Genomic DNA, 12,038 nt, shown 5'->3' with positions numbered 1-12,038 from the left:
AGTGCGTGTCCCCAGTCAGGTACGTCCTGTGCCTCCTCCCCGCACTCGCCCTGAGGTGCGTGTCATCAGCCCGGTGCCACCTGTACCGGTCCCACGCATCAGGCCTCCAGTGCGCCTCCACAGTCCAGTACGTCCTGTGCCTCCTCCTTGCACTCGCCCTGAGGTGCGTGTCATCAGCCCGATGCCACCTGTATCGGTCCCACGCATCAGGTCTCCAGTGCGCCTCCTCAGTCCAGTACGTCCTGTGCCTCCTCCCCGCACTCGCCCTGAGGTGCGTGTCATCAGCCCGATGCCACCTGTACCGGTCCCATGCATCAGGTCTCCAGTGCGCCTCCACAGTCCAGTACGTCCTGTGCCTCCTCCCCGCACCCGCCCTGAGGTGCGTGTCATCAGCCCGGTGCCACCTGTACCGATCCCACGCATCAGGCCTCCACTGCCCCTCCACAGTCCAGAGCTTCCGGCAACAGTTCCCAGTCCAGAGCTTCCGGCGACAGTTCCCAGTCCAGAGCTTCCGGCGACAGTTCCCAGTCCAGAGCTTCCGGCGACCGTTCTCAGTCCAGAGCTTCCGGCGACAGGTCCCAGTCCAGAGCTTCCGGCGACAGTTCCCAGTCCAGAGCTTCCGGCGACAGTTCCCAGTCCAGAACTTCTGGCGACGGGTCCCAGTCCAGAGCTTCCGGCGATGGTCTGCGGTCCAGAGCCTCCAACGACGGTCTGCGGTCCAGAGCCTCCAGCGACGGTCTGCAGTCCAGAGCCTCCAGCGAGGGTTCTCAGTCCGGGAATTTTGGATAGCACATTTCACGTTTCATTCTCAGAAAGCATCTTTGTCAACAGAAGACATCATCTGATTGAGGCAACTATCGTGCCATGTTGTTGCTCAATTGGCAGTCATGCATGTCTGAGATTAATACCTGCGGTTATCTCCAAAGCCCATTTAAAGCAGCCCTGACCTCTGCTAGTGCCGTGCTATCCCCCTTTAGCTCAGTGACAGCCGGCTGTGGCTCCCCTGCATGGCTGGGGGGATTTCTAGGGATCTAATTAGCCTCAAGGGCCCCTTTGGATCTTGTAACTTCACTATCTCATGCCTTATTCAACAGAGCCCCCGCCACAAGGCCATTTGGATTACCCCGCCACTCTCAGATGGGGTTCAAAGTTCAAATGTCACTGGTGGAGGGCATTTTCATCCCAGCGATATTGCGTGGAGTCGGTGTTAATGACAGCCCCTGGGTTTATCTGTAGTTTAGGCCCAGGCAGGCTGCAGTGTGTTGGGATATTATTGTGTGTCTGCAAATAGAATGCTTTCCTTATGAGGGAGGAAAGTAAGGTCAGGCTATTACGGAAACGACACTGCCTTGTCTAATGCAGCAGCTAAAACTTGTGTAATTGATCACCTATGGGGTGCATGAACACTGAACACTTTTGCACTTTTGGGACATTGTATTGCGAGGATATTGCAATGTATAAACACAAATGTTTCAACTATGGAAGCTATGTTCAAAGAACCGGGTCCAAAGAGGAATCCCAAAGTATGTCTAACACATATCCTCAACATCACACAAAGCATCAAAGCTGCAGTCTGAAAATGATTTAATAAAATCCCTGACACCAGCAGATGCTTGTGAGGAGGAGCCAGTCGGTGTACGGGCAGGCATCCACTCTGGTTATGAGAGCACAACACGGCAAGGCTGTCAAGCATTGGAGTGAGGCCGGTGGTTGGCTGCCTCTGAGTCTCCAACCATCTCCACCGAAGGGGAAGTGACAGACGGGGATTGACCATGACAGCATCCATACATTCATTACCTCTCTCACCTGTCCCGCTGGTGGCTTTGTATGCAACTTTTTTTCCAAAGCGATGCCGATTTGTCTGGGATTAAGTGTCATGCTAATGGCTAGGCCCTGGGGAGGAGGATGATTTGTCTCTCTTGCCCTAAAAACCTAAATAATAATTATATTGGAGCCGAATCGCCAACATCTTAACTCTCCCCTCTCCCTGCCTTTGATCGGCCACTTCATACTCCCCACTAAGTAACCAACTTTAAATTAGTGGGCAAAAATGCATCCACTAAGGGGGGGAATAATGAACTAATACCTCTGGAATATATCATGCTTTAAACAAGGGAGGATGAATCGATAATGCTAATTATGGTGCTCCTTCCTTGCCTCTGCCCAAGGCCCCAAAGGGTTTGCATCGAAGGGTTCCATCGATCCCACCCCAAATGATGGCTGATGGAAAACAGATTGGGGGGATTTGGCATCACCTCATTAAGCCTGATTTGAGGATGCATCCATGATTGATCTCTAGCCGATTCATATTCAGTTCCCTCCGCCCTTCAAATGATTACTGAGCTATTTCAATATTACAGTATTCCCAGCTCTCCTCATTTTCTTCCCTCTATCCCTTCCTCTCGCTCACTTTACGTATGCATTTGAAATGGCACCCTATTCGTTATATATTGGACTACTTTTAACCAGGCACTATTAAGATTAAGGTCACTTAATTGGTCAATTGTACACAAAGTCCAACCGAAATTAAACCCAACCCATCCGAAAGACACACATACATGTTTTTGGAGAGGTGCGGGGGGCTGCCACACTGGGTGCCGTTGCTGTGGGGGGTTAAGTGTTTGCTCAAGGGCACAATGGCAGGCAATGGCATCTAAGATTTGATACCAGCATCCCTCCGGTTGCCAGCTCACTTCCCGCCAGATTTCTCCCATTGGATCCGGGATTCGAACTGGCTGCTGGCTCGCCTCTCTAACCCGTTAGGCTACCTGCCGCCATGTTCAAGGGGCTCTGGTCAAAGTAGTGCACTATATAGGTGCCATTTGGGACCCAGCCTAAGTCATCTAAAATGTCAACTCTTCAGGTTCCCCAGATCTACTACTCTTTCTACCCGCTGTGAAACAGTTTGACACTGTTTTGCAAGTGTTACGTGGCCTTGAACAGGATGTTCTCTCAACACTCACTCATTCTGATACGCCTTCCAATTTACCTGAACCTTGCAGACATACTGTATACACAATGATTTAGTGATCTTGAATGTAACCAAATAGTATTCTAGCTGATCCTTACCGAGCACAGTTAGTCGGGCGGGGCGTGTTCTGATAGCTGCCTGGATGGCCTGGCACTCGAAGAAGGCGTCATCCTGCATTTCAGTTCTCTGAATCAAGAGGTGGTATTCACCCTTGCTGTGGTCTCCCACGATGTCATAACGTGGGTAGCCTGGAACACAAGAACACACATTGTTACTCCCGCACACACACACACACACACACACCCCTTCATTATGTGTGTCCACACGCTAGGTTTTCCAATTATCCGGGGATATGGATTGCAATGCCCACTAGTTTAAAGAAACACAATTAAAGCAACAATTGGTTTTTCAGAGTGAGCTTGTTATTCCTTTCAGGAGAACACGCACAATTATAATGGAGAACACACACGCGCGCACACACGCACACACACATACACACACATACATACACACACACACACACAATTATATATTTGATGTGGGCTGTGTTATTGTTGCTTTCCACTCCTTATAAGATTATACATCTTTAGCACGGTAAAACATGCACGTATAGTAGCTAATTACTTTCTCTGGCCACCTACAGTTATCCTTGGAGGAGGAGAGAAGAAAGGGAATGGTGGACTTTCTTGTTTTTCCTTCCTCAAATAAAAAAATGGAGTGTTAATCTGGCCTCCCGCACATAAATTGAGCAGCTGTCAGCCCTCGAGGGGATTCAATTTTCCCATCGCCAATTGTGTTGAGTCCAGTGTCTGCCGTAATAGCTACTATAACCCAGTGGAAAAACAAATGAGCGATATGTAATATCTAATAGACCATTTTATTAGGAAATAATATCACCCTAAACAGATCGGATATTGTTTTTAGCAAAGCAAGTACATTTTGTATCGGATCCACTGAATTGAAAATAATACGGCCTCTTTTAACCTGTAATGAGTCTGTAGTCTAAATGTATGATGTTGTGGGGATTCCTATTCTTATGTATGAATGTGTTACATAACAAAAGTAACACAATGTTAGAGGTGATACACTAACTGCAATTATTATTTCTTTCTTTGGGAATTCTGTGTGTTGATACTCCGGCGATGGATTCAAACGATTGAACCGCAAAGAAGAGTTTCCGTTTTGAAAGAACAAAAACTGACAATGTTCATTTGAGCTGTCAAAGGAGGGCTGATGGATGAAGAACAGAAACAACAGAGAGGTAAAACAGCAGCAACTATAGAAAGAAAATGCAGAAAGCTCTCTCAGAAAACACAACTAAAAAAACGCTGTTCAAAGTCAAGCTGCAACATCCCTCTTTTATTTTCCAGGACCAATAAACAGGAAAAGAAATACATGCTCTGGTGAATGAAGGGAAGGAGGGAGGAGCATAAGGAGACCGGAAGAAGCAGGCAGGGGGTGTATGGTGGGTTTGGGGGGGTGCAGCGTTCAACCCAAATGGGCAAAGTAAATAACATTAATGCTCATTGATTTTCTCTAAAATACTGCTGTTTATTCTACTGCCAAGGGATCAATGACAAGCCTAAATCATCATAGAAGCATTTTACTGAGCCATAGTGTAGGGGAGTCTTAAGTGAGCTGACTGGGAGAGACTAACTCCCACACCACTGCTGATACAAACAACATAATATGCCAGATGCCAACGTATAGGGCCTAGTAGTCTTACTTTGTGCACATACACTAATGGATTCATGTATGTCTTGACCAGAGCATTAGAATTTTATTAGCTATTACATGGTTAATAGCATTACTGATTTTGTAAGTTAATGCCAGTTGGTCATTCTCAATACATTCACAAAGGGGACCTGAACATTGTGCTGACCTCTGTTAATAAGATGCATAACAACATAAAACCACATTTTGAAGAAGTTTTAGGAAATTGATTAAATGCAATAAACTGTATTTTTTACTTTAACCTCTCACGAAGCTTGTAGGTTACACTTTACATTAAGGTACAAACCCTTTCTAAACCCTATCTCATCCCCTCATCCTATATATACACAGTATATATAATATATATACATGACCAAAAGTATGTGGACACCTGCTTGTCCAACATCTCATTCCAAAATCATGAGCACTAATATGGAGTTGGTCCCCCCTTTGCCGCTATAACAACCTCCACTCTTCTGGGAAGGCTTTCCTCCAGATGTTGGAACAATGTTGCGGGGAATTGCTTCCATTCAGCCGTAAGAGCATTAGTGAGGTTGGGTGATTAGGGGTGGCTCGCAGTTGGCGCTAGAATTCATCCCTAAGTTGTTTGATAGGGTTGAGGTCAGGGCTCTGTTTAGGCCAGTCAGGTTCTTCCACACCGATCTCAATACACTATTTCTGTATGGACCTCGCTTTCTACATGGGGGCATTGTCATGCTGAAACAGGAAAGGGCCTCCCTCAAACTGTTGCCACAAAGTTGGAAGCACAGAATCGTCTAGAATGTCATTGTATGCTGTAGTGTTAAAATTCCCCTTCACTGGAACTAAGGGCCTTGCCTGAACCATGAAAAACAGCCCCAGACCATTATTCCTCCGCCACCAAACTTTACAGTTGGCACTATGCATTGGGGCAGGGAGTGTTCTCCTCGTATCCGCCAAACCCAGATTCATCCGTCTGACTGCCAGATGGTGAAGCGTGATTCATCACTCCAGAGAACGCGTTTCCACTGCTCCAGAGTCCAAGCTTTACACCACTCCATCCGACGCTTGGCATGGCACATGGTGATCTTAGGCTTCTGTGTATCTACTTGGCCATGGAAACCCATTTCATGAAGCTCCCGACGAACAGTTCTTGAGCTGACGTTGCATCCAGAGAGAGTTTGGAACTAGTGAGTGTTGCAACCAAAGACAGACAATCCACTAATTTGAAAGGGTGTCCACATACTTTTGTATATACAGTATAGTGTATGTATATCTCCTCCTATATAACTACTGCTGTACATATATTGTTCCTGTTTATATATTGTCCATAGTGTCTTTACACACCACAAACGCATATCCGGGACTCTGACGGCTCATTCTGACATTTCTTAATCTCTTGTTTCTTCTTCTTTTTTTGTCCTTTTCTTTTTTACTTGGCATTATTTGTGTATTAGTATTGTACTGTTAGACATTTACTGCACTGCTGGAGCTAGGGAAAAAAGCCTTTTGTTACATCTGCTTTAACATATTCTAATCTGTGTACGCGACAAACAACCTTTGATTTGATTTGACTTTAATGTAAAGTGTTACCGGAAGCACATATAATCATATTTTATTTCTGAGAGGGGATTTGATTCTTCGGGGAATACTAATATACTGTACATAAGATCCCTGAGGAAACCAATTTTCCTCCCCTGGGGTGTTAGAGAGAGAGAAAGGAGGCACAGAATACATTCAATCCCAGAAAGCCATTAAGACCTGAGATCAAGTGTCAGACGAACGACCCCAAGCCAAGTGGGAATGAATAGCGGAAGAAGCTGAAGACAAAAGCTTGTCAATTAAGGCAAACAATGTATAATAGCCCCAGGTATAACCTCTATAAAGGCGATGGATCCATTAAGATTAGTCAGACTTGACTTAGATCAATGCCGGGACTTAGATAGGAAAGGGTTTTGGCGGACGATGATGTATTTCAGTATGGAGGAGTGCGGACACCTATCTGACACATCAATGGGAGGAAACGGAAATGAACACTGTCTGATGTCCGTCCCAAATTGCACCCTATTCCCTAAATAGTAAATTCGTTTTGACCAGAGCCCTGTTGGCCCTGGTCAAATGTAGTGCACTATAAAGGAAATAGGGTGCAATTTGGGACACAACCTGAGTAGGGCCAGATCAAAGGGAACACAGGAGAGAAGGTGAAGGCCACATGTAAAGCGAGCACTCCCTTGCTCGAGCACAAATTACACGTGGAGAGCAATCAAGAGACTAGGGTGCTGTCGATGCCATTGACAGTCAAACCCCTCCTTCAGCTTTTTTCAAAAACGAAACATTATCAGTTGAATATATAATTGACTTTGGCCTTTGATTTACAACACCCCTTCATGGCCATAATCTGTCCTATTCAGACGAATATGGTAATTATGTTTAGCTTTAAGTGCCATTATCCTTTAGCGCTCGAGCCATTCTTTTAGCTCCTGATGATAGTTATGATAGCCATTAGCACAATAGTACGGTGTCAGTATGTGGCCTTGCATAGCTGTTGTGTTGACTAAGAGGTCTAATTTCCCTGTCGTCTCTAAAAGCAAACACTTTCCACAGTTCACACTGCCGGGAGAGAGCCTTTCCAGTTCACACTAGACCCCCCTATCATTGATCCGCCGTAAAGACGTGGCATTTATCCCCATGGCAGGCAAACAGACACAGACAGCTCCTCTCTCTCTCTCAATCTCCCAACCTTTACTATTATTCTCTATCTCTCTCTTTTTCTCTCTAGCTCTCTCTTTCTCTTCTCTGAGCTGATAGTGATTTTTGGTTAAGCACCAGGAGGTCCCTGGGGACCCGGTCATTACACTGCACTTCAGTGACACAGGTGATGGGTCCCAGGATGCTACTAAAAGGACCCGAAGTGGGATTGTATGGACATAATAGGAAAGGATTGTTCTCCCAGGCCCAATTATGAAAACGCCATCCATGACAAAATATAACAAGGGACTGAGGCAAAAGCAGACCATGTCTTCAGGGGAAGACAATGTAACAGATTGGCATGGCAGGATTTATGGAAGAAGAAAACAAATCTGATGACATGGCATGGTACGCAAACTGTAGTCCATTGCCATATTGTAACCCCAGGTATATTTTCTGTCCTGTCTAATGATGTTATTGAACATTTTATTCAAATTGTTTATCTAGTCAAGTGATCACGTCTCCTCAAAGACATTGATTGGGTAAAAGAGTTTGTAAGTTGGGTTGTTGATGCTGATTTATCCAGTATTTGACTTTACCTATCCAAACAACACACCACACACCGCTCTGAAAGCTGATTGTGGGAAATAATTTCCTCTGGCAGCCATCAGAGCAACAATACTGTCTTCAAAACAGCCCGAGGAAAGATTGGGGAAGCAGACACGCTGACGCTTTGGAAATGAGCAAAACGTGATTTAACCATCTGGCGGAGCAGCAGATGCTGCCATAAATTGCTGCAACTTTCAAATGTTGATTTTCTTTAACCCAGATGCAGTTTGGAGTGCCGGTGTGTAGGGTTAGTTGAGCTTAATATATTCTGGGAGATTGAGAAACAGTTTTTCTGGCTGTGGTGTTAATTTTCAAATACGTCTCACGCGACAATTGCAGTGTCGTAAGATGGCTAATGCAGAGGAGTAGGAGAATTGTGGAAACAACAAAATAATTATGGTAGTAATGTAATGGTACTCAAGCAGTAATCGATACACACTGAAAATGGTATAACAAAAACATCTGTCTTTGCTCTTGTTGCCTCTAAATCAGGCATGGGCAATTCCAGTCCTCGAGGGCCTGATTGGTGTCACAGTTTTGCCCCAGCCCCAGCAAACACACCTGACTCCAATAATCACCTAATGATGATCTTCAGTTTAGAATGCAATTTGATTAATCAGTTGTGTTTGCTAGTGATGGAGAAAAATGTGACACCAAACAGGCCTTCAAGGACTGGAGTTGCCCACCCCTGCTCTAAATGAATAAAATAGCAAGTAATTACTTTGAGAATGCATTTTTTGAGTGTGGATCCTACAGATGAAACGTGTGCAATATTGGCCATTTACCATATCACCTGCACTTATGACAATTTTACGTTTGTGATTGGGCCCAATCCCCAATGTTTCTCTCCCGTTATGCAAACAGCATGTAAACCCCCTAATTTGTCTTTGTTTAATAATTCAGAAGAGGGTTCTGATTAAGCCACACCATGAAATACATTTGAAACACTTGTGAGAATTTGGAAAAACAGCAATTACACAATCAGTGTTTGTGACTCCTGTGCCACGTGAAGTGGCTATTTTAATTAACGATCAAACTCTAATTAAATACTCCATTGCATCGCTCTGTCATTTGGACCGATGTGACGAGTGACAGATACCTTTTGATGAAGAGAGCGCACATGGATTTATTTTCAATTACGTGAAGGTAGTGAAAGGAAAAAGTGCAGATCAATGGACATGTGAGCGACACAACAACAATTGAGAACCATGACAAAGAGAGTTGCTAAGGGAGAGAGCAGAATGGAGAGAGATGGACAGACAGATGAGAGATATTGAGGCCACAGATAAAGGCTGTGTCCAAGAGAGGAGGGAAGGAGAAGGAGAGAGAAAGGATGGTAACACTTTACATTAAGTTGTCCTTATTACTATGTAACTAATACAGTAATAACTGTGTTCATTTAGTAGTTACATAGGTTTTACTATATACTTAAATGAAAATAGGAATGTTGAGGAATCCGTTATTACACAACTAGTGAAGGTTTATCCACATGTGTAACTACTGCTGTTACTACACATTTTCTTATTCCACTAAGTAAGTAATGTTTTGTAATTACACGTTTGAAAGTCACCTGTCAATTACCATGTCAATAACTGAAGCCATAATCTGACCTTGTTACATGTAACTACAAGGTTCCGCTAACATTGAATCCACATGTAATGCCAGGGTTGATAAATAGGCTAGGACCAGGTAACAACAATTGTAACAAGCTACACCCTGTCATTAACTACTGGTAATTTTAAATTTGTTTATTTCTATGTTATGACCTGGATCAAAAGCTATACCGAATCAAGTCTAATATAAGAACAATGTAGCTACATAGAATATACTTTTAATTATAATATACCTACCCAGTAGCAAGCAACTTAATGTAAAGTGAAAGCAAATAGGGTACCTTTATAATTACTATGTTGTTACAATGTAATAACATTTTCAGACAATAGGCTGACCAGGAGAAATTAGGACAAAGGAGAACATTGGGTATAAGAGGGGCTGGACAAATCCATTTGCCCGCGCTGGCGTTGCAGATGACTATATTGGTCCACTAATACTGGAATATTAAAGGCCCAGTGTAGTACTTTAGTGAAAAAAATTATAAAACAAAGTATTCATATTTTTTAAAATCCAGATTTTACATACTTCCCACGGCTATGTACTTACCCAGGAGCAAGCAACCTAATGTAAAGTGTGAAGAGTGAAAGTGAAATTTGTTTTACTTTGTAGTTTCAATGTAACAACATTTGCAAACAATAGGCTAACCAGGAGAAAAAAGGAGACAGGAGAACATTTTTCAGTTGGACTTTTCTTTAATGAATTTGCCGAAGATTCACATTTAAACTATTCAAATTCAATTCCCCATTTCAGACTCAAAGAAATAACTATTTTATTTAGTAGAAACACAGGGTGGCAAAAACTAGCTTGCTAGCATTTCCCCATCATTCACTAATGTAGCTAGCTAGCTAGATGTCACTGGTAGCCTAATGTCAACACCTTTTCCAACTCAGTTAATAAACTTTACCAAATCATCATAAAAATCATGAAACATTTAGCTTACAATGTTATTTACAATTTTGAAGACTTACATTGCACTTTGCGTTTTATAAACCTTTAAAAACATTATATCTAAAGAGATGTGAGAGGTCGGTGTGATATCACTTCCTGGCTTCTTATATTTCCAAATGTTCTTCTTTTGAATGTGCAAACTTACAATGTCCTTCACTAAATAGTGAAAAAAAAGGTAAACAAAATGTTTGATGTTTTTATTTTTTATTACATTTTTTTGTATGTGCAGAGAGGAAGAGGAAGTGAGAGGCCCAACTTGGTGGAACATCTGTCTCCCTCCAGTAGATAGCGTTTTTTCCTTGTTTCACCCACCAAGCAAGGAGTTTTTGTATGGAGGTCAATGAGAGAATGTTGAATTTGTTCAACAAAAAATGTAATGGCTTAAAGGTTCATTTTGTATGAGGTTATAATAATCCATGCCTTCTAGGAATGTTATAAAGTCCAAAAGTTATGGGTGTAGCTAGAAATGTGTCTGTCAGAAGTATGGAAATGTGTATATTTCAAGACATGGCATATAAGGGTGCAGTGAGATGGGTTGGACGATACCTTTCTCGTCAATCCTCTTGAAAAAACGTATATACTTAAAAACTGAAAATCAAACAATGTAAGCCTTTAAATGCTTTATTATCCAAATGTTGAAAGATCTTGTGGGCGATGGAAAGAAATAAAATGGTGCAGTTTGAGGCCATGTGGCAGAGAGCGATGGAGGCGCTGGAGATGGGGGTGTGAGCAGGTGGGTCTGGGCAGGTGTGATGTAGATGTTGTTTGTATGTGTATGTTTTGTATTGTCTAAAAATACAAAATAAAATCGTACAAAGAAATGTAATGAAGAAAAATGACAAGCTATTATTTGATTTATTTCCTTTACATTCTTCATTGTAACCACAATGTCACAAATAATTGAACAAACATAACATGAGCAGATTAACTTGGTCGAAACGTTCAGAAAGAATGTTGGTACTTATTTGAGTGTGTCACTCAGCTTTATGCTGACAAATATAGATTTATGCTGTGAAATAGCCTACTAAATAGGCCAAGCCTAAACAAATATATTACATTGTAAAAAAAAAACTTGTACATTTCGTAAATAAATGAAGTAGCTCAGGTCTTGAAAATATGGGAAACCTTTTTCCCCTCACTATCATCGATGGACTCTCTTTCATTCAGTTTTTTCTTCACATCAGCAAAGAAGGACTCTGTGTTTCAGAAGCTCACATTAAATAGAGGGGCTTTCAACTCTTTCTCACTGTGGTAAATAAAGCGAGTTTGTTATTTAGAATTATTTCTGTATGTTTTTAGAGGGAGAAAAACCAAAATGCCCACCTTGCCTATTTTTCGAAAATCGTCAGTCCACATGTCAAGTATAATTGTGCCATTGTATTTACCCACGTTCTCTCTCAACTTCGGAACCACCCACCACCTTTTTTTTGTTGCCTTATGCAGGACGCTAGTGCCAGAGAAGAAAGACTCTTGGACTGAAAAATTCACACCTCCATTAATTTGCGAAAATAGAGTC

General features: G+C 42.6%; 1 protein-coding gene across 2 annotated transcripts in view; it reads right to left on the bottom strand.

Annotated features, from left to right (window-relative positions):
* Positions 1-12,038, bottom strand: part of kirrel3a (kirre like nephrin family adhesion molecule 3a) — a 275,377-nt gene that overhangs the window by 109,213 nt on the left and 154,126 nt on the right. For both annotated transcript variants that reach the window (XM_071339326.1, XM_071339327.1), the window contains exon 3: positions 3,070-3,219. In XM_071339326.1, coding sequence (XP_071195427.1) covers positions 3,070-3,219 — 150 coding nt within the window. The remainder of the gene's footprint in view (positions 1-3,069; positions 3,220-12,038) is intronic.

This window comes from Salvelinus alpinus, chromosome 13 (genome assembly GCF_045679555.1).
Source record: "Salvelinus alpinus chromosome 13, SLU_Salpinus.1, whole genome shotgun sequence".
Lineage (NCBI taxonomy): Eukaryota > Metazoa > Chordata > Actinopteri > Salmoniformes > Salmonidae > Salvelinus > Salvelinus alpinus.
This window is presented reverse-complemented; position numbering and strand designations above follow the sequence as displayed.